The 27,500-nt window shown below is 44.0% G+C and overlaps 3 protein-coding genes and 1 pseudogene across 10 annotated transcripts in view; 2 read left to right on the forward strand and 2 right to left on the reverse strand.

Moving 5' to 3' along the window:
- CHCHD7 (coiled-coil-helix-coiled-coil-helix domain containing 7) overlaps positions 1 to 6,310 on the reverse strand; it is a 34,423-nt gene extending 28,113 nt beyond the window's left edge. Inside the window, exon 1 of the mRNA XM_085895168.1 lies at positions 6,042 to 6,310. Coding sequence (XP_085751294.1) covers positions 6,042 to 6,092 — 51 coding nt within the window. The 5' untranslated portion in view covers positions 6,093 to 6,310. The remainder of the gene's footprint in view (positions 1 to 6,041) is intronic.
- Positions 1,955 to 3,572, forward strand: LOC147020127 (uncharacterized; annotated as a pseudogene).
- A 963-nt stretch (positions 6,311 to 7,273) lies between the features above and the next one.
- ITGB1BP1 (integrin subunit beta 1 binding protein 1) lies at positions 7,274 to 21,271 on the forward strand. Of its 4 annotated transcripts, none has more exons than XM_085895163.1 (7): positions 7,274 to 7,427; positions 11,522 to 11,617; positions 15,256 to 15,334; positions 19,651 to 19,781; positions 19,918 to 20,010; positions 20,229 to 20,378; positions 20,897 to 21,271. In XM_085895163.1, exons 2-7 carry the CDS (start codon positions 11,546 to 11,548, stop codon positions 20,966 to 20,968), a joined length of 597 nt encoding a protein of 198 aa, XP_085751289.1. In that variant the 5' UTR covers positions 7,274 to 7,427; positions 11,522 to 11,545; the 3' UTR covers positions 20,969 to 21,271. The 4 variants fall into 4 exon arrangements, with proteins under 4 accessions (XP_085751289.1, XP_085751291.1, XP_085751293.1 ...); XM_085895165.1 differs by having other exon boundaries at positions 7,323 to 7,378; XM_085895167.1 differs by lacking the exon at positions 7,274 to 7,427 and adding an exon at positions 18,989 to 19,120 and having other exon boundaries at positions 11,516 to 11,617.
- LOC147020129 (arf-GAP with SH3 domain, ANK repeat and PH domain-containing protein 1-like) overlaps positions 21,000 to 27,500 on the reverse strand; it is a 76,233-nt gene continuing 69,732 nt past the window's right edge. For all 5 annotated transcript variants that reach the window (XM_085895159.1, XM_085895158.1, XM_085895162.1 and 2 more), the window contains one exon: positions 21,000 to 21,543. In XM_085895159.1, the coding sequence (XP_085751285.1) occupies position 21,543 (1 nt within the window). In that variant the 3' untranslated portion in view covers positions 21,000 to 21,542. The remainder of the gene's footprint in view (positions 21,544 to 27,500) is intronic.

The following is a 27,500-nucleotide window of genomic DNA, read 5'->3' on the forward strand; positions in this document are numbered from 1 at the left end:
GGTAACAAAAAGCATTTAGTCCATGGGCTGGATATGCTGACAGTGCACCCCCCCAACCCCCACCCCCAACACGGTATGGGATAGGTATTTTTTTGGTCATTAAGATGTCCTGGTGGAAATAAAAGACGTTAACAGGAAAATTTTTGGGATGAACACGTACTTTCGAACCAGTCTTCACTCTTGATAGGTACCCCATGACGCTTTTGCATGTTTTTCACGTCCTGAAATTTTGGGGGTATGGTTGATTCACAGAATACCACTTCCACTTGAATGCACCAATCAACGAATGTTTCATATCGTCTGAAAGCTGATTGGATTGCCTCTCCAACGATATAACAATTATACATTTCTGATCAAGATTTACTTCTGCAGTGTATTTTAAAAAATGATATCGATCGTTTGACGGACATTTCAATTTTATCCCCTCACCGACAAATGATAACACTCCAAATCCATTTTGCCATTTATGGTATTTGTATTTCCTATTATCCTTCTACTGCATGTACGTCACCATGTCGAGGTGGGTTGTGCATTTCTCAACATCATGTACAGTAAGTTGCTAGAATTGAGAACACCCAAGATGGCTGTCATAAAATAGTGAAAAACTTCTGATTCTCATATCTCCATCATTTAATAACATCTCCATTTGAATTAAATGACATTTTATGTTTTCAGACTCAAGGAATTCATTACCACTATCAGTTGTGGGAAAACCAATGAAAAGTAAAAACACTTGATTCATTTTCTAATTTTGTGACCCAATGACGTAACTAAGACCATGACTAAATATTTTTTTGTAAATCTATTGTGAACCGAGTGGTTCTGGAGGACAATGTGACTATTGTTGCAATTCTGTTACAAGTTATGTTACAACTGTTGGTATATTCTGTCATTTCACATGAAGAAGTTGAGATGAAGACGTGAACCTGAGGCTACTCAGGGATGCAAATATGATGAAGTTAAAGGTGAAGTTCCAGAAAGACAAACAGACACAACAACAGAACTTTTCATCATACACGATGCAGAGTCTAACTCAAAACATTTCATGCAGCTCAGCACAGACACTTTGTAAACTGAAGGACATTGCCCAAAGGAGACAAACGGCCCCTGCTATTTCCCCATACCGAATGGCTGACATGTGTGCGCAGATTCCACAGGTGCTTTCTCATCAGCACAGCTACCACAGGGATTATCAACATTTCACCTTGAACCTTAGTGGCTTGTCGAGATGTCAAGATGAATCGTCAACTAAACAAAGTACATCTCGACCATCTCGATGATCATCTACTGACAGTGACGAGGCCATATTCAAACCAGATTGCATCTTTTGCTACAAGACCGGAGGGAAAAACAGTGAAGGTTCACGGTAGTTGTATGACTGAAAGTACCTGCAAGTTTGAGTTTGGTGGTAGTGAAAGCGTGATTTAAGCAGCAAAAGCAAAGACAAGAGAGATTGTGACTTGTTACAAAGAATTGAGGGCTTTGACGTCTTTGCATGTGCAGCTCAATATCACCGATTGCGTTGATCAAAATACACCTCGGTTACATCTCGATGGCAAAGTGACAATGCAAACACCAAAGAACAAGCTAATTTGGAAGTTGCTGATAGGAAAGCATTCACAAACTTGTGTGCGATCGTCGACGAACAAGGAGGCCACAAGAAAGGTGTTCTGAAGTTGGACTATTTGAAGGACATCTATATATATATATATATATATATATATATATATATATATATATATATATATATATATATATATATATATATATATATATATATATATATCCAGCCTAAAGAATGCTCAGTTCACCAATCCGAATTACAGAGGGGAAAATTTGAAAGCAAAAATATCAAAGTTATGCCAACGAAGTGTCATTTGTATTGCTGAACAATGTGAGTGGTCAATTTGGAACTTACCTGATACACAGTACCAAGATAACGGCAGGTGATGCCATGAGACTGTCATATATATTTGGTACAGCTGACAAGACAAAGAAAGTGGCACTACGTATTAGAGAAGAAATACTACATTTCACAAATCGAAGCAAATTTTATAGCCACCTCCTGCTAGATACCTTGAGAGCATTGTTCCACACACTACAGGAAATCCCAGGCAACTTTAAGCAGATTGCTCACAGGATTTTTGATGCTCTACCAAAGACACCAGACATCATATTCAATACAGATATGTGCACGGCTTAATCGGTGAAGGGAATGGAGCATGAAAAGTGTGGAAGTGGTGAAAAGTTGATCATCAAGGGGCCGATGACTCAGAAGCCTGTAAATTGGAGGATGTTTCTGATGAACGATGACAATAAATCATAGCTTAGTCAAGTACTTTGTGATGGCTGAAGCAATAATGATTTTGCATCGAAGCGATCACACAGAAAATCGGTTGCTGTTGTTGAGGGGTGTGCACATTTGCTGACAACACAGGATGGGAAGACAACAACACAAGTTGAAATCCAATCTCTGCACTCCACATAGGAAGAGATGGCAACACACATCATTCTTTACTGTTTGTATGCCCAAGAGCATGGATATGATGCTGTGAGAATCTGAAGGCCAGATAGTGATGTGTTCTTCATTGCTCTCCATCATGCCTTACATGTTGACATAACTCTGCTGTTAGACACTGGCACAGGCAACCAAAAGAGATTGGTGAACATCACGGAACTGGCCCATGGCTATGGACAAGAGTACTGCACTGTTCTGATGTGTCTGCATGCCTTCACACAATGTGACACCACCAGTGCATTCAAAGGCATTAGAAAAGTACGACCAATCAAGGTGCTCCAAAAGATACCTGCATTCCAACCAATTCCAGCTAGCCTCGGAAACTCGTGGATAGTGTCAGAAGATTTGACGACAAGTCTGGAAGAATATACCTGTGCCTTGTATGGCAAACCACGTTACAAGAGTCTTGATGACTTGCATTACTTGTTAATAAAGGAAAAGTGTGGTGGACCTGATGGCATTGTCAACCTCGCTCAGAAAATTGACCCAAGTTTGCTGCCACCCTGTACGAGAGTATTTACTCAACACATCAGACGAGTCAACTTCCAGGTTGCCATCTGGAAGGTAGCCAAAATTACCCAACCCCATATTCCGAATCCAACACAGGGTCATGGCTGGCGGCTTCATGGCAGCAAGCTTGAACCCTTTGGGTTCGATGGAGACATCCTACCACAAGACAATGCTGGTATGGGACTCGACAGTGACGTAGACACTGATGATTCAGATTCTAATGATGCGGATGATGAGGCAATACTCACATGGGACAGTTTCTCTCTAGATGACATGGACAGTGATTATGATTAGACAGCACGCTATGTCTCAGATGATGGGCAACACAACAAGATGACAGATCACTTTCTCTGATGGATGATATGATTTGATAATTTGTGTTGAACACTAGATTGAACATTCATTTCTAATTTACAAAAAGTATATATTTGTGAGGTGCTATTGACCAAATAAAGATACAATAAGGAATGTTTGTGTTGTATTACCAGCATTGTTGTATGGAATATTAATGTTACACATCTATGAACAATTTCAATTTCTGGAGCTGTCACAGGAATTTGTTTAATACATGGAGCTGCCATCTTGCTTTGGTGGGGTTGCTTTGTTATTGGTTTTCCCTAATCTGATAAGGGCAATGGAGTCCACGAGTCTAAAAACATATAAAATGTCAGTTAATTCAAACTGATATGTGATTAAATGACGGAGATGTGAGAATCAGTCGTTTTTCAATATGTGATGGCAGCCATATTGGATTTTCTCAATTCTAGTAACTTGTTTGATGTTTAGAAATGCAAAACCCATCTCGATATGGTGACATACAAGCAGTAGAAGGATGATAGGAAATACTGTTCCGGATCTGGCAGCCATTTGCACACAAACAGACAGCAGTCCCCAAGCTTAGTTATTTCAATAAGTATGTGTTTATAGTTAAGGCCCCATCCCCGATGTCTAACGGGAATTACATGTGTGCGCTGCGAAGTTTCTTTATAGTTAGTTTTTTTTTTTTACAACAAATCCCCTTCACTTCTTCGCACCACCGACTCCATTGCCCACGTGTCTCTGGTTGAAGGCTTGGGCGGAGCCTCCATCGCATCAGATCGAGGCTCCGCTCAGAGGAAGGGCATGGAGCGTTTCCTCCAGCCAATGGACGAAGGGCGAGCAGGGCCGAGGAACTCCGGCCAATGGGAGGCCAGAGTGCCGGAAACTACGACAGAGCCTCTTCGCGGGTCGGGCCTCCGAGATGTCCCGATACACCCCCCGAGACACCGCATCCAATCAGGAGGCTGATCACCTCAGGGCCGACTCCGCCCCAGCCAGATTAAGTGTTCCCCCCCCCCATCCAAAGGGAAGAGGAGGGTGTTCGTTAAGGAGAGTAGAGGAGTCATCGTGGCCATTGCTTTTGGTCTGTCGTCGTGGTCGTCTGCGATCGTGGTCTGCGGTCTTTTGAGGGGCTACTCGTGGTGGTGGTGGTGGTGGTGGTCGAGCAGCCAGGATTGTGGGTTCGAGTCCCACCGTGGTGGGTTGGAGTCGATGTGACCGCACGAGGCGGAAAGGTACCCAACCAGACCTTGACCCTCAGTTCACCTTCCCTCTTGAGCCGAAGGGTCCAATAAAGACCCGACAGGGTCCATTTCGTGTGTGTGTGTGTGTGTGTGCGTGCGTGCGTGCGTGCTTGCGTGCGTGCGTGCGTGTCCAGTTTGTTAAGTAGAATTGCTTAAGCATTTTCTTTTCATTGTGCATTTAATTTTATTCGTGATTTTATTCGTGATTATTCTGCTCTGTGTCTCCCTCCCTGATAAATAAACCCTCTTGTTAAATGTTCCAGTTTGTTGCCCGTGTTTTCTTCCATTGACCCAGCACGGTTCGTGCTTGAGAAGCATTAAGCCGATTGGGCTGTAAGTTGTCGTTTGGACCGACGGACTTTGGTAATTCCGCTCGGTTACACCGGACCGAGGTAGTTCGAGCGACCCGGTTTGACAGTCCGTCGAGGGTGTGACTTCCCAGGTAATTTGATGACGTGGGTACTTAGGTATATTGAAATTTGGCTATTAACCCTACCCCACGGTCAGAGAATTGGCGATCACGGTCCTTAAGTGACCCGTGACCTTCGGAGTTGTCCGAGAGTCACGACCTAAATTCCGGGTGTTCGGTGGGAGACGGCTCTACTGCTCCACCTGGCGGCCGCTCCTCGCCACCGACCCCGGCCCACAACAATACAAATACCATAAATGGCAAAATGGATTTGCAGTGTTATCATTTGTTGGTGAGGGGATAAAATAGAGATTTCCATCAAACGACCGATGTCATTTTTGATTACAACACACAGCAGAAGTAAATATTTATCAGAAATGCATAGTTGATGCATCATTGGAGAGCCAATCCAATCAGCTTTCATATGATATGAACCATTCGTTGATTGGAGAATTTAAATGGAAGTGGCAGCCTGTGAATCAACCAAACCCCCAACATTTCAGGATGTGAAAAGCACGCAAAATCGTCAGCGGGTACCTATCAAGACTGGGTCTGAAGTACGTGTTCATCCCGATATTTTTCCTGTTAACATCTTTTATCTCCACCAGGACATCCTAATGAACCAAAACATACTGATCCCATACTGAAGTGGGGTGTGGTGGGGGGTAGCAAGGCTCAAACTGAGAGAAGGAAGACAAAGGACAGAAAATGAAGGAGAGAGAGAAGAGAAACGTTAAGGGAGTATTGGGGGGGGTCAGGGGGGACAGGGGGGGTTAGGGGGGCAGGATGTATATGCATGAAACAAGGAGAGGAGGTACGGGTGGGTCAAATTTGCCAAATTTGGGAAAGGAATAAATTAAATGGATGATTCTTGACGTAGTTTAAGACATAGTAAGTTCACTTTAGTCATCAGAGACAAGATTAAAGAGCAAGCCAAGCAGGGCTTGGAGGAATGTCGACATTGTTATGCAAAAGCAATATCCATTGCAAAATAATCTCGTTTTATTTAAGACATACTTTCACAGAAAGAGGAGCTTCTTACGGTCAAACAGGGGTTACTGTCGGGATCCCTCAATTTTGACTTTCTGGACATGGCGGTCACACAACCGCACACCTGGACCGGCAATGGGTACACAAGGGATCACTGTTGGTTTACAGGCAATTCCATCTGAAGGGAAATGCAAGAGCCTGATACCGAGATGGTGGAGGGTTCTTCATTATCAATAATTATTATAAGTAATTATATATTTTGTATAAATGGTTTGTACACAACTGTGAACATCCACCGATTCGCCTGAGAGCAGCCACCGGAAATGACGTACGACGGTGTCCCGGCGACATTCACGCACCTTGGGTAAATCGTTTAAATTTGAACCTCGATGCGAGAAATCGAAATGAAACGTCCAACAAGAAAGAAAATAAGGTTTCATTTGTTTAATAACTCATTTTTAAAAAAATAACCTTTTTATTCTTGCGACGAATTGAAACGTCATATCTTCATCATTTAAAAATAAACCGTGCGGGGTGTGGTGTATGGAGGAAGAGGAAGAGAGAGACTATGAAGAAGAAGAGGAAGACTATGATTAAGAAGAAGAAGAAGAGGGACTTAAGAAGAAGAAGAGGAATATTATGAGGAAGAAGAAGGGGGAGACTATGAAGAGGAAGAAGAGGAGGGGGAGGAGGAATAAGAGGAAGAAGAAGACATATTTGCTTGATGGATGGGGTTAAAAGCTGCAATCGAGATGTCGCTCACAGAGCTTTGGGAAGCAGTGCAGCATGGGGATTTGTGGAGAAATGTGATCATGAATGTCACCAGAATCGGACACGACTTGACAGAACTAAATAATAATAATAACATGAGTTCCCTCACAAGGAATTTCAACACTCGAGTAGACTATGAGTCTCATCAAGTCTGCACAGTCACAATGATTGCTCGTCCGTGCTCTGTCCTCTTCAACTGTTGAACATGAAGGAAAGCTGATGGAGGACGGATGACTCGGCCGCAGTCGTTTTCGAATCGTCGATCTTCAACGTTCTCGAGCAGATGCTCAAACCATTACGCCACTAAATGGAACAATATATTGTATAATAATAACATAATGGCCAACGTGACAAGGATTAATTCACGATGCTTGGGATGAGCAACATGGCGGCCGACCGGCTTCACCGACGAGCAATGAGCGTCGTATTCAATGCGTCTGGTAATTTTATAAATATCGGAAACCGTTTAATGTGAGGCAACGGTTACGAAAACATAATGTACATAAAGGCCGTATATTATCAGGAACATTAAAATTGTATATACCGCATTGGAAGCGATCGGTGGAGAGTTAAAGGAAGAGGACGTGATGTTGAAAACAAAAAGGGCGGGTTTCCAGTGTGAGAGAAAATTTATCGACAGAAAATCAGTTCATAGCGGGCAGGATTTGTACGTATTGTTTGCGGATCGAGTGAGAGAAATGCTAAGTTAAAGTTATTTGTTTTTCACGTTGACTTCTTAGTCGTTATTTGTATTATTATTTATTTATTTATTTTTACCTCATCGCGGCCTCCCCCACCCTCGGGTCATTTCTTTGAATGCTTATTGACTGAAACCGCCACCGGTTCCCTTCACTGCACTTTCTCCCGCCTTTTGAGCTTCTCCGCTTCCCGGGAAGCCTTTTCCTGTGAACCTGTTTTATAACTTTAACTGAAAAGCCTCCCGAAAAATGTTGATCTTTTTTGCGGCCTAGCAAGGCGAGCACGGTTGCCATGACAATTCGTCGCTACTGCTCAGGTTTCCATGGAAACGATGTCGATTTGGTTGGCGTTGTCACTCGAATGGGAAAAGCCAACTCTCTTTGGTTCTGCTGCGTCGAAAACAAGTTAATCTTTGGGGTTTTTCCGAAGAAGCACATGCGCGTCACCTCGTCAGGGGTTAAGGTTTTCAGGGGATGATAACATTCGTCTATTGAAAGATATGATCCATTTAATTATTTAATAAAAAACTGTGGACACCTTCGTCATCATTTCACATCTAATTGCTCATGGAGTCGAAGTTACCTCGTGCGGTGGGTCCGCAGACTGACGGAGGATTCGTTGGGGAACAGAGAGACAAGGCTTCGCAAATGAGTGGGAGAGGGAGGAGGTCGGCAGGGAGTATAAGAACCTGAGTGAATATGGAAGAAAGCATGAGGTGACAATGGGCAGCCTTCTTGGAGGACTGCATGGAGAGGGAATTAGGCTGCTGGTCTCTAAGACTAAGGAAGAGAGATTAACGACTGCTGGTCAGCGTTCAACTTAGAATTAGGGAAGGTAACCGGGTGTGGGATTCTGGAAGAACACTTCTTACCTGGCTGGGCTGGAGGATGATCGAGGGATGGAAGGAGCAAGGCAGACGTGAGGTGATAGAAAACTGCTGTGACGTCCCTTTTGTGCTTCTCCTGCTGTTGTGTATTATGAAGACGTTTGTGATGAAAGCTCAGTCAATATTGTTGTGGGGCCGGGTGTCGGCGGCGAGCACGACCACTAGGTGGAGCAGTAGAGTCGACTCCACTGAACACACGGAATTTAGATTGTGCTCTTCGGAGAACTCTGAAAGGCACGGGTCCCTTACAGGACCGTGAATCGCCAATAATTCGGCCGCGTGGAATAGGGTTAATTGCCAACTTCAATACACCTAAGTATCCACGTGGCAAAGCTACCGGGAATTCACACCCTCGGCAGGCCTCGAGCGGAACGAGCCGTTATCATGCTCGAACTGTGCGTAACCTGAGCGGATAGTTACCAAGACCCGTCGGTCCAAATGCACAATTTACCGTTTCCCAATTTCCAACACGCACCGTGCTAAGCCAATGAAATAAACACAGAAACGAGCTGGAACATTTAACAGGGGATTTATTTATAATGGGCAGGGAGGGGAACTTAGAAGAGCAGAGTTATCCGACTCTAAGAAATGCAGTCAATGTACAAGCAAAAGCACTTAACAATTCTACTTGACAAGACAGGCCCGCACACAGACACGCACACCCAAAATAAATGGACCTCAATGGTCTTTATTCGGCTCGAGAGGGAAGGCGAGCTGAGGGTCAAGGTCTGGTTGGTACCTCTCCGCCTTGTGCGGTCTTCACCGACCCGCGCTTGTGGAGCTCGGATTCCGTGGAAGGAAACGTGATCCTCAGCTCGCTTGCTCGCTGCCACACAACCCACCTCGGTGGGACTCGAACCCACGCCTCCAGAATCCAAGGAGCAACTTGGCCAGCCGCGAACGCCAATCGGCGACCCGAGCACCATGAACACGAACACCAACCAGGACGAACACCAACTCCGACCAGCACGATCATTGACCAGGAGCCACAAACTCAACCAGCAGGAACCAACCAACTTCTCTCTTTGACAAGCATCTCGCGACCTTTCTTATCCCTCCTCCTCGCGGGGGAGGAGCGTCTGCTCTGAGGTAACTCGCCTCTTGATTGGACGGTTGCATCATTCGATTCGCTGGCCGTCCCTCATTGGACAGGCCGACGGAAGGCGGGGTAACTCCCACCGTTCTGGGCGGAGTTCCGATCCGAGGCGTTTGTGGCTCCGCCTACTTCCTCACCTCCGGCCGCGTGCGTAATGGCGATGGTGTTGTGTCGGAAACGGGGCGGGTGAGACGCCCGCTCCTTGCCGATTGGCCAAAGAGGGACGCCATGCCTATGTTAGACTCTGCCCACGCGCGTGCTTGCTGGCGAGCTCACGAAGAATGCTGCGAGCAGAGTGTTGTGTGAAAGTGAAGATGTAAAAAATCCTATCTATAAAATAACCCGCAGCACACGTACACTTAATTCCCATTAGACACAGGGGATGGAGTCTAACGAGAAACACATACTTACCGATATAACTGATCTATAGGGACTCTGGCTGTTGTGTGCAGTAAGCTTCCAAATTCGTAACAATATGCCGCAAAACACCAAATTCAAATCTGTGCTCTTGCACTGTTCCACCAATCATGGGAACAAACACATTGCTGCCTCTCCTCTTGCTTACTTCATAATACGCTTCATGAGTATCATCATGGTGCTGCATAATCAGGAAGTACGGCTAAGGTTAGGAAGGGCAGGGAGGTTGAGTGGGGGTTGGAGGCACAATGCCCGTTTGCACGTGGGGCTCGTGTGCGGACCTCTTGTGTGCTGCCACGTCAACATGACTTATTGTCTATTAAATTATATGCTTTTTATTTTAATAATCATTCAGTTATTGTTTCTCTTCGGCTGATTAGCATGTGCTGCTTCAGGTACACAGGCAGAATGTATGTTTTGGCCCAGTAGTGAAACGACTCATGATGAATACTTGTCTCACGTTGGATTCATAACCTGTTATTAACCTCCGCCATCTTCGAAGATGGATGGAGGTTACTGTTTTCACCCCTTTCTGTTTGTTTGTTTGTTTGTTTGTTTGTGAACAGTATTACGGAAAAAGTCCTCGACGGATTTCGACGAAACTTGGTGGGGGGGTTAGGTATGGTTCAAGGATCATGCCATTAAATTTTGGACTTGGTCCCCCCCCCCCAAAAAAAAATTGTTAAAGAAATTTTTTTTTTTTGCATTTCTACATGTTTTAAGTGATTTCCACCCCCCCCCCAAAAAAAAATTGTTAGAGAAATTATTTTTTTTGCATTTATACATATTTTAAGTGATTTCCAACCCCCTCCCCCAAAAAAATTTTGAGAAAAAAAATTATTTTTTTTGCATTTTTACGTTTTAAGTGATTTCCAACACCCCCCCCAAAAAAATTGTTACCCCCCAAAAAAAGAAAAAAATTATTTTTTTGCATTTCTACATGTTTTAAGCGATTTCTAACCCCTCCCCCAAAAAAAAATTGTTAGAGAAAAAAAAAATTTTGCAACTTTTTTTTCAACAAAATTTCGATTTTTAATTTTTTTTTGCATTTTTACATGTTTTGTGATTTCCAACCTCCCCCCCCCCCCCCCAAAAAAAAAAATGGAGAAAAGAACTATAACTGTCAGCACTGTTGACATCATATTTCATGAATAAGATATAAGGTTCACTTGAGTGACCCAGCAGTATTGGCGGCGGAGGTTTTTCACTCTCCCGAGTGCTCCCCCTCTAGTTTATCTCTTGTTTGCTCTCGTCCTTGGTGCAATTAATATCAAAGTTAATCGATCCTTGTAATTCACGTGAAAGCCCTTTTTTTATCTCGTCATGTCCTTGGAACTCCTGCGAGAGTGCAAGGTGCTCCGTGCTTTCGATAAACCCTCATAATGATCGGTGGTATGAAGAAAAACAATCTCATAACCCAGATTGCATTAACCAGGTGCTAAAACCCCATGGCCATCTACCTGTTTAATGCAATATGGGTTCTATGGGGTTATAAATCTGCCCATGTACAGTATAATCTGCATACTTGCTTCGGTTATGGTGTATTGCCCATTATGTGACCACTGCTGCAATTGCTACGAGAAGTTTACCCCGATTGCTGCTTCTGTGGTCAAAGTTTGAAACATTTGCTCTAATTCCATGTGTTTGTGATTTTTTTCTCCAGGTGTGATTGGTCGAGCGCAGTGTCATGTTCCGCAAGGGTAAAAAGAGGCACAGCAGCAACAGTTCTCAAAGCAGTGAAGTTAGCACCAAAAGCAAGGTAAATAACTGGATCTGCACGCACGCTCCTGCAGCACAAATGGCTGATCCACTCGGCTTTCAACCTGCCCACTTCATATGCCTTACGCTTTCACTTTTACACTCACCTTGTGTGGTGCTCACATCAGCCTGGACATGCTATTTCTACCATGTTCGCCAGGTACAAGAGAAACGATATTAGTTTTGTTTCAGAATAGCGAGAACTTTCAAACTTGTCTCCCTCTTCTAAAACCTGGTGGTGCTTTGTTAAGTCTGTCTCTTGAAGTGTGCTTCCTTTCCGTCCATCTCCTCTCTTCAAGTGGCACCACAGCCAACTCCGCTCGTGAGAAGGCTGAATGCCTCAATTCTGTGTTTGCTTCCAAATCTTGTGTCCCCAAACCCTCACTCTTGGTATCCACCTCCCTAGTCACACCCAACTGTTCCTGGACTCTGTGTCTTTTGCAACTGAGAAGGTAGAGAAGGTTCTTTCAACCCTGACTCTGCTCCTGGACCGGACGGCTTCAGCTCACGTTTCTTGAAAACCTGTTCTGCTTCTCTTGCACATCCTCTCTCTGCCCTTTTCACCCTGTCATTTGTATGAGCTCATCTTCCATCTGCTTGGAAATCCACCGACATCAATGCATGACATAAAAAATGTGCAAAAACTGATCCACTTAACTACAGACCATTCAGCTTACCTCCAATCATCAGTAAGGTCATGGATTCCATTCTTAACATAAAATCCATTGTTGGCAATAGACGTGAAATCCTTCCTTTTCTCAAACAACCTCGTCTCAGATCAATTTGGATTCAGACCAGATGAATCTACCTTGGACATGCTGCTTCCACTCTCCTAACAATGGATGGAGGCCCTCATGTCAGATATGAGATTAAGACCGTGTATCTAGACATATCTCGAGCTTTCAAAACAGTCTGGCATCCCGCATTACTCTCAAAACTCTCTGTCTATGGCATCCAATACCAACTCAACTCTTGGATGACTGACTTCTTTTACTCTCGAAGCCAACGTGTGGCTCTTGATGGAATCCTTTCATCACCTTTCCCTGTCAAGGCTGGAGTGCCCCAAGGCAGTGTTCTCGGTCCAGTCCTATTCATAATCTTCATCAATCATCTCTCTACTCTCTTGAAAGTCCTATTTATCAATTTGCTGATGACTCCACCCACTGCCGTAACATCTCTCATCCTTCAGACAGGAAGGCTGCAGTCTCTTCATTCTCTTCAGACCTCAATGGAATCAAAAGCTGGTCAAACACTTGGAATATTTCTTTCAATCCTGACAAATCTCACATTGTCACTATCTCTCCAAAAGGGACCATCTGACAACCCCCCCCACCCCCCATCTACTTTCTTAGCAATCCTCTTGAAGATGTTCATTCAAACTCTTGGGTCTCACTATCAGCCATGATCCTTCTTGGGGAAAACCACATTTAAAAGTTTTCCTCCAAAGCCGGCCACCAACTGGGCATCCTCCGTCGTGTGAAGTCCTTCCTTGACATACCTGAACTCTTATCCACCGACAAGGCGTTCATCCACAGCTTGATGAAATATCGCATCTCCACTGGGCTGTCTCACACCATTCTCAGCTCCCACGATGAAGCTGAGTCGATGGAGCGATCACTTTCCCATCACAGACAGGTTGATGGCCTCTCTATATTCTACCACCTTCTTTCTGGTCTTGCATCTTCTGTACTTTCCATGTTTTGTCCCTCCCATGTTTCTGAATGGTGCATGTGATCCACCATCAACCACCACATATTCATTCCTGTGGAACCCGGCTGTGGAACCAACTTTCACTTTCACATTCTCCTCAATCTCACTCTTCCCACCAGGTCTTCAAAACAGCTGTTCATCACCATATCAGATAATCCCCCATCCAAAACCATGATCTTTTCTACCCCAGTTAACCTCCCACCCCAAAAAACTTTCCAGTTTTTCCTTCCTGAGAGTTTGTTCCAGTATCTATCATGTCCATCTCTGCGTCCTCACCAACCCCTCATTCTTACCCGCATTCCTTGTTTGTGTCTCTATTTTGTTTGTTGGTCCGGCTGTCGGCATTTCCCCCCACCCCGTCTTTCTGCTGTTCCTTTTGTTCCGTTGCATCCTGATCTTCGTATACGAAAAAAAAAGTCAGGTTGTGATAGAAATTCCAGCCCCACCCAGCCAGATCATGGTAGAAATGCCCACCCTGTCCTGCCGTGTTGTGGTAGAAATGCCCACCCCGTCCTGCCGTGTTGTGGTAGAAATGCCTGTCCCGCCCTGCTGTGTCGTGGGAGAAATGCCTGTCCCACCCTGCTGTGTCGTGGTAGAAATGACCATCCCGCCCTGCCATCGTAGAAATGCCCACCCCATGCTGCTGTGTCCTGGTAGAAATGCCCACCCCACCTCGTCATGTCATGGGAAATGTCCACCCGCACTGCCGTGTCGTGGTAAAAATTCCCACCCTGCACTGCCATAGCAGAAATGCCCACCCCACCATCCCATGTCGTGGTCTAAATCCCTGCTCTGCCCTGCCATGTTGTTGTAGAAATGCACACCCCATCCTGCCGTGTTGTGGTAGAAATGCCTGTCCCACCCTGCTGTGTCGTGGGAGAAATGCCCGCTCCGCCCTGCACTGCCATAGCAGAAATACCCACCCCGCCATCCCATGTCATGGTAGAAATGCCCACCCTGTCCTGGCGTGTCATGGTAGAAATGCCCACCTCATCCTGTCGTGTCATATTAGAAATGCCCACCTCATCCTGCCGTGTTGTGGTAGAAATGCCTGTCCCACCCTGCTGTGTCGTGGGAGAAATGCCCGCTCCGCCCTGCACTGCCATAGCAGAAATACCCACCCCGCCATCCCATGTCATGGTAGAAATGCCCACCCTGTCCTGCCGTGTCATGGTAGAAATGCCCACCTCATCCTGTCGTGTCATATTAGAAATGCCCACCTCATCCTGCCGTGTTGTGGTAGAAATGCCTGACCCACCCTGCTGTGTTGTGGGAGAAATGCCCGCTCCGCCCTGCACTGCCATAGCAGAAATGCCCTCCCCGCCATCCCATGTCGTGGTGGGAATGCCCACCCCGTCCTGCTGTGTTGTGGCATAAATCCATGTCCCGGCCTGCCATGTCATAATATAAATGCCCATCATGCCCTGCCGTGTCATGGTATAAATCTCTGCTCTGCCCTGCCATGTTGTTGTAGAAATGCCCACCCCGTCCTGCTGTGTTGTGGCATAAATCCATGTCCCGGCCTGCCATGTCATAGTATAAATGCCCATCATGCCCTGCCGTGTCATGATATAAATGCCCACCCGCCCTGCCGTGTCATGGTATAAATCCCTGCTCTGCCCTGCCATGTTGTTGTAGAAATGCCCACCCGTCCTGCTGTGTTGTGGTATAAATCTCTGCCCCGCCCTGCCGTGTCATGGTAGAAATGCCCACCACGCCTTGCCGTTTCGTGGTGGACATGCCCGTGCTGCTGTGCTGTGGTACAAATGCCTGCCCTGAGGTGTTGTGGTACTAATTATGTTGGGATGGAGACACGGGGCGGTGTTTTGCTCGTACAGTATATCATGGAAAACAGACTTTTAACATGTGAATTCGATGATGACTCCACATACAACTATTTTGGACATTAACACAATCGTGTTTTGGCAGTCCATCGATTCCAGCCTCGGTGGTCTCTCTCGGTCCAGCACGGTCGGGAGTTTGGATACAGACTCGGCAGCTAGCTCAGGTATCAAGGAAATCTGAGAGGGCGAGTCCTTTGATATTTGCTTTGATGAATCTTTTCACATTTGTACTGCACAATCTATGGACAATAAACGTATGGAGGAAGGGTGTGCGAGTATTCTTTGGCCAAATCTTTGTGTCTCACCGGAAACCTTTTGCTAAACACGTGTGGACGCCTGAAAAAAAGTAGAAGAAGATGGCGCAGCTGCATTACACACACCGGCTGATTATGCGTGACAAGTTTGTTGCTACCGAGGTGTTTGTTGAATAAATGTTCAAGCTCCATGCTCCTGAAGCTAGGATAGGCTGGGAGGAGGATGGCCAACTTGATCTCACTAGTGTATTGATTCGAAACACTTTTCAAATAGTCATATCAGCATGAGACTGGCAGCCCATTGCTGGTACATGCTGGTGGCACTACGATGATAAATACCTCGGCTGCAGATAGTTTGTCACGAATGGGAAGGTTGATTTTAATTGGCTAATGACTACTCGTCTTGTTCAACAGTGCTGGCATGGGCATTTGGTGGGTTTTCACGTGATGCGTCTTCTCGGTAAAGCCTGTGCAATTCGGCCACCTTCTGGAAAATGATTTCCCTGCCACTCCTCTCCTCAAGTGCTGAAGCTGAAAGCAACATGAAACAGATGAGCAGAGAAAAATAACGCAATTGAATGTTTGTTTGTTTTTATGAAAAACATAATAAAACTAGAAGGGCACTCAGTGGAGCGCATACCTCCGCCACGTAATGCCTGATCCATGAGAACATATCGGGCCCAATCAATACATTTTTGAAATATCGTGCAATTCAGTACTATATCGTTTTTGCCCAATCACTCAATGGTGAAGAATTACTTTTTAAAATAAATAATTCTCGCATCCAAATCCGGATTCGGATCGTCACCAAAATCGAATCAATTCGTCATGGTCAAACACCCGACGTGTCCACCAAGTTTCATCCGAATCCGTCCACAATTTTTTGACATATCTTGCTATATATTGTTTTGGCCCGATCTCTCAATGGTGAAGAATCACTTTTTAAAATTATCAGATCCGGATCAAGATCATCACCAAAATCTAATCAGTTCGTCCTTGTCACACATTGAACCTGTCCACAAAATTTCATCCAGATCCGTCCACAACTTTTTAAGATATCCTGAAGACAAACAGACAGAAAGGGGTAAAATGCCCTCCTTCACCTTCGGTGGCGGAGGTAACTGGATATCCTAGAATATGGCAGTGAGTCTGGCTGTCCGAATTTTGTTTATTTCGGCGAGAGATCAGCGCCATAATTATTTGCAGTGGCGTGATGGGCAAATCAGGCCACGAGCTATCAGATAGCTCAAATAAACTCACTCACAATATCCTATCACTAACTTGAGGGGGAGCACTCGGTAGAGTACAAAACCTCCGCCGTCAATACTGCAAGGTCACTGAAGTGAACCTGATATCCTATTCATTCAATTTGATGTCAACAGTGCTCACAGAGTTATAGTTTGCAACTTTCCCTTTTACTTTTAACTTTTACATACTCAATTCATTCGTCATGACTAGATTCCTTGAGACAAATTTATTTTACGTGGGTATATCCACCTGAAATTACAAAATCAGCCGCAATTATAATTTTGGCATGTTTTTTGTTGGAAATCACTCAAAACATGTAGAAATGCAAAAAAAAAAATCGAAATTTTGTTGAAAAAAAAGTTGCAAAATTTTTTTTTTCTCTAACAATTTTTCTTGGGGGGGGGGTTTGGAAATCACTTAAAACATGGAGAAATGCAAAAAAAATTCAAATATTTTTTTCAAAATGGCCGCCATAGCGGCCATATTGGATTTTGGACAAAGTCCAAAATCTAATGGCATGATCCTTGGACCATACCTAATCCCCTACCAAGTTTCGTCGAAATCCGTCGAGGAGTTTTTCCGTAATACTGTTCACAAACAAACAAACAGAAAGGGGTGAAAACAGTAACCTCCGATCTTCGATGGCGGAGGTTAAATATCACATTTTTATCATGACTTGGAACAAATAAATGGTTATTTTAGATTTTCTGGACTCCCATTGAAGAAAATATCACTCTCGCATATATGTTCTTCAATAATAACTACAGTATTTTTGACATAATTGGATTCCTCTACATCAAATACCTATATTTAGACACCAAGAACACATTTATTGCAAGTATACAAGTGAAGATATGTTATATTTAATATTTGTGGTGGCCATCTTGGATTTGGCCCTCTCGTGGCTTAGCCCACATTTTCATGAGATACTCCCCAGATTATTTTGTTTTGAATCCTCAATTCATCCAAAATCAATCTTCAAACCATGATCCCAGAATATTGGTCACGGGTTCTCCACTGAAAAGCAGGACTGTCTGTCTGTCTGTCTGTCTGTTCCTCCCCAAAATACTCCCTAAATTTTGGGGCGAGCCCTGCCAAACTTTCTGTGGAACCTTTTGGGGTCTCAGTGGGTGTCCAAAAGTTGGTGGGAGGTTTCATAAATTTCTCAATACAATTATGATTTTGAGTTTCCACACATCGGAAACGGTCCCCTACATGTAAACACATTCACGGGTTTGCCATTCGCAGCTTCGCCATTTACTGCAATGTGGAAACATTTGTGGGTTCAGTGATATCTCAATGCAGTTGAGATTTTGTGTTTCCTCCCATACGACGCCGATCTTTCTCAATCTGTAAACACATTCGCAGCTTCGGCAATTTGTCAGTAGAATTGAGACTCTCGGTTTCCAACTATGAGATGCCGCAATTTTTTGCATGTAAACACATTTGCGGATTCGGCATTTGCAGTTTCACCAGAGACCGTGTTTCTAAAAACATTGCCCACCTTCTGGTGGGGTCAGCTGCAGTAAGTTTTTTTTTTTTGTCCAAATCATGCACGAACCGGTTGTCCATGCCTAACATTCGACTGAAGGTGGCACACAAATGTGGAATTTATTGGTTCACTAGTATAAAAGCCCATCAAAAATGACATTTTGAGTTATTTTATTAAACTGGAAGATATGATGTTTTGTAGCAAGAAGCATTATTTTAAAACACATGTACAAATGTGATCCTATTTTCTTTATTTTCTGGAATGTTTCATTTTGACGGTAGTCTCGTGAGTGTGCCAAAGTCTGAAGCCTCATCTTAGCATCAGGTGTGCTTCTATCTTCTTTATTTATGAGACATCCTACGGATGTAAATGAACACCCATTTTACTCTGCGCATGTTGTACATCACGTCCAGCGAATTTAACCTCCATGTGCTTTGTATTTTTTATTTTTTTTTTTATTTCAAAAAAAGACGCTTCTGTACCCTCCCCTTGAGGCTTCGTTTGGAAGTCACCGTCTACAATTCTAATAAGAGACATAATTACTCTACTATGGAAAATGTTTTTGAAGTTGTTTTTTTTTTTTCCTCAAAAGTAGTCGTGAACACAGTCGTGTTAAAAGATTGGCTTTTTAAACCCTACTCAAATCGTCTTTATGAAGGGGTACAGACAAGTACAAAGATACGTACACACTATGTTTTGTATGATTAGATGGTTTGGCATTTGCTGTTTCCACATTGTCTGTTTGCTTTTGAACATTTAAATGTGCAACACGTACCACAAGGGTTCAAAATGCCGAGAAGAGAAAAAAAAATTGTCTTATCCAGAGGAAGCTGTGATGCTCAAAAGAAACAAAGGCAGAGGCAGGATTCTGCCTCCAAGACACAAGAACAAGTAAAAAAAAAACACCGAATCTCACAGGAACATGAGACAAAGTGCTGAGTTCAAAGCAAGAACAGGCAAGAGAACCTGAAAACATTTTTCTGTCATAACCCATTTCCTTCATGATGCCACAGAACAGCCATTCCATCCTCCCCATTCCATCCACCATCACCATCATCATTGTTTTCAGCTTCATCATCACCATCAATAAAGGTACATTGATCTTACACAGTACTACTCCCACAGTTTTGGGGCCAGCCCCACCAAATTTTTTGTGAAGCTTTTGGGGTCCCTGCACATGTCCGAAAGTGGGTGGGGGTTTTCATAAAATTTCTCAAAACATTTATTGATTTATATTGATACTTTGGCCTCCTACCTGTGCGTTGCACGGGCACCTCGCTAGTTCTTAATTTAATTATCGAAGGAAATGAGCCACTGCTAACATTCGTTTTTCCAGCAATGTTTTGCTTAACAGAGTATATTACGTCTGACAGTAGCAACCCCAGAGCTCACAAACAATGCTGCCGACATAGCTTTGAATACCACCGGTACATGGAATGCAGTGAAGGCTTCGCTTGAGCTGACGAGATTTGTGCGTCACCTGCAGGCACGGCCAGCAGCACAGTAAACATCGCAGAGTTTCGTGTGCGATACCTGGGAGTGCTAGAACACGCACGTACAGAATACGGAGTGCTGCACGGCCCTGCTGACATCATTAACTGCATAGATCTCACTCAGGTATTTTTGACAGAGGTTCACTCACTCCGAGAGCGCTGCGGCTGTAGTGATATTGGTAATGTCACCCTTCAATACAATCTGCGATTTTGTTGTATATTCACAAGTTTCCTCATACATATGTTGTGCGTGATTGCAGCAATCTGGACGTTTGCCATTTGTGGCTTCTGAAGAGGAAGTGATTTTCATCGTCACCAAACATGGCATTAAAGTAACTGCAGCCGATCGCTTGGTACGTGAACAGCACATAGAAGTAACACTTGTAGTTTTCAATATCTGAGGGCTGTGCAGTTGCTTTGCTTTAATGTCTCTCACACGAAACAAATCTTATTTGAAAATAATTCATGGTTTTGGTTCACAGCAGGTTATCATCATAAATATCAGAGATAATTTAAGAGCAAATCCCATGATGGTGTGTTTCACTCCAACTCCTCACATTGTGGTTGGCAGGATGTTCTACAGCGGCTTCCACTTTACTTGATCATGCGGATGGTCTGTTTTGACGATGGCTTCGGTATGGGGAAGCACCTCCTGGCAGTGAAAACTACAGAGCCTAGCGAGACGGACGTCAGCCTATGGATCTACCAGTGTAGCAGCCTGGTAAATATTTACCTCTTTCCATCCAGCCAGCCAAGTTGATGGACTTTCATTGCCCTCTTTCTCAATAGGTCTTTGTTTGAAAACTTCTCTCAGAGAAGTTAATGGTGTAGGATTTTGTTCCTATTCAACTATTTTGCAGTCAATTAGGGTCCTGGTCCTTATTTTTAAGCTATACCTCTCCCAAAGTGTCGATCCCACTGTGAGGAAGTCCAATTTTACAGTTCATTATCCCAACACATTGTCTTATAATGTTATTGCCACCAGAGTACCGGAAGCTTGCTGATTAGATGTGAGGGAGATCACTGCCGAGCAAACAGTGACAACAAAAGACACTGTACTCCATTGGTTGAAGTTTCTTGCAGACATATCGTGTGAAAGGTTATGGAATAACAATCTAGAAAAATGCCGACATATGGCCATAGATGGGCAGCGGTACAGTTCCAGCTCTGCAAGTGGACTTTCGGTATTAATCTACACGTACGAGTATTTGTTAACCTTTCTTCTTTGATCCATTCCAGGAGCAAGGACAAGCTATGTGCAGGGCTCTCTCATCTCTCTTCGACTCCACCCTACGCACAGAAAAGTCATGAAGTCTGGGCAAGGATAAGGAAACCAAACAAATACGTTTTGCACCATTTATTACAATTTTCTGCACTTGGAATGTCTTAATATAAAGGACCTTTTTTGGGAAGATGGGTGGGGAAAGAGGATGATAATCAGGTGGAGAAACTAAAACGACATGTGGATTAAACTACAGAATTGCACTGAGCCGGCCTTTTGCAAATCCAAACCAAAATGGTATTTTTCAATGTGAAAACACTGTGCCTTAATAAACATTATATGTTAAAGATGAACCATAATTAAAATAAAACATGCAAAGTGGTTTGAAATTCCTTTGCTTCAAACAAGTTCAGGAAACAAACCTTTCTGTGTTACCAATACCTATCTTCGTAACATGTCCTTTGATTATTTAAAAAAAAAAACACTGAAAAGGCTTTTGAATTACTACAACAGACACAAATTGTCATACGATTCATGTACAAATGCCTTGGACAAATATCAAACTCATTTGCTGCTCCCTTGTGAATAATCATCCTTCGATAATATTTACAAACGACTTGGGAAAGACTCCTCGCCTTTGGGGTTCTTCTTCAATGTATCCTTTCTGTAAGGAGATGGAAATCATGTTCACAATAGAATGCTTTTTGCATTTTTTCGAGAAATACATTTATCTCCTTGATTTGATGATTTCTCCAAATAATGCCCCATACTGTATGTACTCTTTTGGTAATACAATTTTTTCCTTGAATACAACAAGATGGACAGGAAAGCAGAAAAACATTTTATGATGTTGTAAAATAAATATTCTTGTGCAGTCAATTACATTTTTCCTGAACAACAAAAAATGTTACACGAAGTATATCAATGGGCACCTAAACTGAAGAACACATATTACTTGCTTTTTGGACACGATTAAATTAACTGTCATGTTCAGCCAATCCCCGTACTTGATAAAACATGGTCACATGGAAAAGTTAGCCAATCGCAACACACTTCAGACAGCTGCGCCAAATGACGTTGGTATGAAAGACCTTTGATGTTTACCTCCGCCACCAAAGGTGGACGGAGGTTATGTTTTCAGGTTATCCGTCCGTCAGTCCATGATAGGTTTTCGTTACCGCGATAACTTAAGAATGGCAGAAGGGATCGAAGTCAGACTTGGTACAAGTATATATATTGATGTAAAGATAAACTGATTTGATTATGGGGTCAAGAGGTCAAAGGTCAGATGTCCCATGAGGTAAAAATTCTGTTACCACGCTAACTCTTGAACCAGTGATGAGATTTTGACCAAACATAGTATAAGTCTATATTACGATGCAAAGTTGAACTGATTAGATTTTGGCAGCAAGAGGTCAAAAGTCAGAGGTCATCTTGGGTAAAAATGTGATACTTGAGACCAGTTGAAGGGATTTAAATCAAACTTGGTACAAGTATGTTTAATGATGTAATAATGTGGGCAGAGGCATATCAATTGATGTCACGATGTCAAAGAGTGCCGTTCTAGTTCACTATGAAAGCAAAGTGTGATGTACATTTAGAATAAGACAAACTCACCAAATGTCAATGCAGCTTGCCGGGGCAAGCTAATCATAACATATCATAATATAATGGGCGTAATCCTGGAACTTCTAACACACTTTTCTCCAAATACATTCTGTTCATACTTCCGAAATCTTCACATTATGCGTTCCATGTATTTACGCAGGTGATAGCGGATCTTAAAAATTGCATATCATAATCATAATATTAATATAAGCATAATCATATCACATAATATAATGGGCGTAAGCCTGGAACTTCGAACACACTTTTCTCCGAACATATTCTGTTCATACTTCTGAAATCTTCACATTATGTGTTCCATGTATTTACACAGGTGATAGCGGATTCAAAACAATCTAATATCATAATCATAATATAATGGGCGTAAGCCTGGAACTTCTTACACACTTTTCTCCGAAATTATTCTGCTCATACTTCCAAAATCTTCACATTATGTGTTCCATGTATTTACGCAGGTGATAGCGGATTCAAAAAATCAAATAAAGACAGCATTTTCAAAAAGGGAATCGATGACGTCACAATCAGCAGCGTTCGGCGACAAACCGATGGCTGGGTCCCAGACGACGTGCTTTACTTAACTAAGTCCATGAGTTCAGGACGTTTGTTCAACTCAGCATTTACGACTTTTATCCTGCCATGTTGTTAATCTGTTGATGGAGGTAATATAGAAACGATGAATATGTCAAATCGTTTGTGTTACTCATCCGGCACTATATGTCAAGGCCAACAATCTCAAGCGACCGGTCTCAAACGCTACCATGGGCACCCAGACACGCCACTAATATGAACTGAGCTGTTGAATGCGGTGCAAAACATCCAAAGAAACTACCATAACTGAGTATTGTGATCCATCCTGTCCCCCATACCCATCGTAGACGGGTATATGCTAGTGTCTCTTAAAACAAACACACACACACAACACACAATTGTACAGTATCAGCTATTCCAAAAATATAATATAATTTTAATGATTTCTGCAAATTATGTTAATTTCACAACATCCTCTATTCAACTGCATTTAAATTATAAACGTCAAAACATAGTGTTCCCTGACCTAAAGTAAGAACCTCTACTCTAAGCAATTTACTGGTTTTCTGACTGCATGGATCATCAGTTGGGCACCGTTCTTCCTCGAGGTTTCGATTGTTTCAGCCCACAACCTCTCCAAACGGCGGATCCACAACCCCGGTCACAGATCCACATCAGTAGATTACCTACATCAGTCAATCTACAACCATCCAGGCAGTCAGTCAACCCATCAATGCAACATCACTAAACAGAATTCTCGCTCAAGGATTTAATGTATTATCACATAGTTACAACTCCCATCACACATTCCATTATATGATAGTATATTAAATCATACACAACTTACCTTAAATATAACATGTCCACCAACAAACACGACCACCCCACTCACCTCTGGATCAAAAGATTTATTCAAATATTCAAATGGTTATTTATGAATGTTTATTTATTTTTTAACATGCTTCCTTGACTCCTAGGAACCACTGAAATGGGTTTCATTTTCCCCGAGGTCGGGCGAGACGACCACGAGGGGGGGGGAGCTATCTCGGGTTCCCACCAGACTCTCCAGAATCACAGGCCGTCGCACACGGATAACTCTGTGACGTGGTGAGTGGGTAACCGACCGTGAACGCCAATAACTCAACCACGTGACCTGGAGTCCTCCCTCTAAGGTTGAAACCGGTTACCTAAAATCATCACGTGACCTAATTTCCGGGAAACACGCCCTCAGTACGCCTTGTCTGAACTGGATCACCTTACTGGGTCAGATGTAGCCGAGCGACACTGTCAAGAACGTACCGGCTAGAAGAACGGATCGTTGGGAGATAAAGTCCTGGCGAGACTAGGATAAGGATCATGCTGGATCAATGAAAGAAAAGACAAAAAGGAGCTGGGAACATTTCTATACAAACATTTATTACAGACAGGCGAGGAAAAATATGTGGCACAGTGAATGGATTTATTATTGTGTGTAAGGAGTGAGAGTAAGGAATTTGTGGGGTGCGACAACAAGGCAAGCAACTTACCAAAGCAGACACAGAGCAGACTTATCCTGATATTCTTTTACACTCTTAATTTAAGCAAGGACAGGCACCATGACACACACACACACACACACACACACACACACACACACACACACACACACACACACACACACACACACACCGATGAAGATGAGATAATCATGAGAAATGAGGGTTGATGGTCTCGCAATACTTTGCACGGTTGGCCGGCCGTGCTACCCAGTTCACTTTTGGGGACGCTCCGCTGAGCAATCCCTCCTTGAAAGTCGGCGTTGTCTCCTTCTTGGTTACTGTGCCGGGTGCAGCACGTGCACCAGTCCAGAGAGTAGGCGAGGCCATCAGGCGAGAGGAAGGTGGAGCCAGCAGATGAGAATCAGCAGGTGGAGCCAGGCAGGTGGGCCGTGAAAGGTGGAGCCAGCACGTGAGGCAGGCGGAGCATCAGGCGAATGCAGAGATCCCAGCTTTTGAACGGCTTTGCGGTCTGCCTTTTATAAGGTACATGGTGGAGGGTGGGGGTGATGACCCGAAGTGATGCGTCGTCACCTGAATTGTGCGCTCCTATTGAGCCCTGGCCTCACGCTGCCCAGCCCCATGGCAGAAGTGGTCTCATTTGTACATCCGGCGAGACATGGCCGAGCTGTGGAATTGTCTCGCTCCGAACAGTGTGACATGAATCGCCCTGCACTGAACTCCCAGGCCGTGCTCCGGCAACTGGCTGAGGGTCGCGTCGGTTTCTGCATGCCTGTTCCGTCCGTACGCCATACGGCCCGAGCGATCTGGGCCGCACAGCATGCCCCTGCTTGGTGGTGGCTGCATCGAGGCGGAGGCGTGGGATGACCTCTACCATTTGTGGGAAATATTGGTGGCGAGCAAAGATCGATGGAAAGACGCCATTGTAAATCAGCGCGCAGACCCGAATAAAGAAGTGCGCCATGCGTGTCCCATACAGCGTGATGGTAATTATCATGGGGCTGTGTGCATGTCATTTATCGTGGATGTGGTTGGCACATAATGGTGATCCTCACAGGCAGCCCCCTGAGTGCAGTGCCGACCCCGATCTATGTCATGGATCGAAGGAAAGGAATGGATATAAATCAGGGTTGAAAAGAAGATAGGTATAAGTAGTAGATGCAGATTTGGGTTGAAAAGGGTGCGCCGCATGCGTCCTGTACAGTTGTGATTTAATGTATGATTCTACTCTCCCCTTAGACATAGTATTCTTGCACCTGTCTCAATGTCTTGTTTGTGTTTCTCCTCTCGTACCATACCACTGCAACCAGCCTCTCTTCCACTGTAAATGTACTGGTGTCTGCCATCTTGGTTTATTTCATGAATAAGAGGAAAGAGTTGGAATGAAGATAGTGATCGAATGGAAAATGGAGACATAATCAGATCTCGCGATAAGACCCACGCGACGCACTTCGTCCCGTTGACCCATTAGACATGAGGGGTAAGTCTAACCACACGTATACTAATGAAGTAACTGTCTGGGGATCATTTAATGTTGGATGCCATTGCCTTGGAGGCAAGCGGTTTCTTGAATCATGTGTGTGTGTATACAATATATATATATATATATATATATATATATATACATACATACAGTGAGGAGAACAAGTATTTGATACACTGCCAATTTTGCAGGTTTTCCCACTTACAAAGCACGTAGAGGTCTGTAATTTTTATCATAGGTACACTTCAACTGTGAAAGACGGAACCTTAAAACAAAAATCCTGAAAATCACATTGTATGATTTTTAAATAATTAATTTGCATTTTATTGCATGAAATAAGTATTTGATCACCTACCAACCAGTAAGAATTCTGGCTCTCACAGACCTGTCAGTTTTGTTTTTAAGAAGCCCTCCCATGCTGCACTCATTACCTGTATTAACTGCACCTGTTTGAACTCGTTATCTGCATAAAATACAGCTGTCCACACTCAATCAATCAGACTCCAACCTCTCCACAATGGGCAAGGCCAGAGAGCTGTCTAAGGACATCAGGGACAAAATTGTAGACTTGCACAAGGCTGGGATGGGCTACAGGACAATAGGCAAGCAGCTTGGTGAGAAAGCAACAACTGTTGGCGCAATTATTAGAAAATGGAAGAAGTTCAAGACAACAGTCAATCTCCCTCGGTCTGGGGCTCCATGCAAGATCTCGCCTCGTGGAGCTTCAATGATCATGAGAAAGGTGAGGGATCAGCCCAGAACTACATGGCAGGACCTGGTCAATGACCTGAAGAGAGCTGGGACCACAGTATCAAAGAAAACCATAAGTAACACACTACGCCGTCATGGATTAAAATCCTGCAGTGCACGCAAGGTCCCTCTGCTCAAGCCAGCGCATGTCCAGACCCGTCTGAACTTTACCAATGACCATCTGGATGATCCAGAGGAGGAATGGGAGAAGGTCATGTGGTCTGATGAGACCAAAATAGAGCGTTTTGGTTTAAACTTCACTCGCCGTGTTTGGAGGAAGAAGAAGGATGAGTACAACCCCAAGAACACCATCCCAACCGAGAAGCATGGAGGTGGAAACATCATTCTTTGGGGATGCTTTTCTGCAAAGGGGACAGGACGACTGCACCGTATTGAGGGGAGGATGGATGGGGCTATGTATCGCGAGATCTTGGCCAACAACGTCCTTCGCTCAACAAGAGCATTGAAGATGGGGCGTGGCTGGGTCTTCCAGCATGACATCGACCTGAAACACACAGCCAAGGCAAGTAAGGAGTGGCTCCATAAGAAGCATCTCAAGGTCCTGGAGTGGCCTAGCCAGTCTCCAGACCTGAACCCAATAGAAAATCTTTGGAGGGAGCTGAAAGTCTGTGTTGCCCAGCGACAGCCCCGAAACCTGAAGGATCTGGAGAAGATCTGTATGGAGGAGTGGGCCAAAATCCCTGCTGCAGTCTGTTCAAACCTGGTTAAGAACGACAG

This window comes from Eptatretus burgeri, chromosome 9, assembly GCF_056783735.1.
Source record: "Eptatretus burgeri isolate ZD-2024b chromosome 9, Ebu_testis_v1, whole genome shotgun sequence".
Lineage (NCBI taxonomy): Eukaryota > Metazoa > Chordata > Myxini > Myxiniformes > Myxinidae > Eptatretus > Eptatretus burgeri.

Coding starts and splice junctions, on each gene's coding strand:
- ITGB1BP1 (XM_085895163.1), top strand. CDS start 11,546: ATGTTCCGCAAGGGTAAAAAGAGGCACAGCAGCAACAGTTCTCAAAGC. Junction 11,618..15,255: donor AAGTTAGCACCAAAAGCAAG/GTAAATAACTGG, acceptor GTGTTTTGGCAG/TCCATCGATTCCAGCCTCGG. Junction 20,011..20,228: donor TAACTGCAGCCGATCGCTTG/GTACGTGAACAG, acceptor TGTGGTTGGCAG/GATGTTCTACAGCGGCTTCC.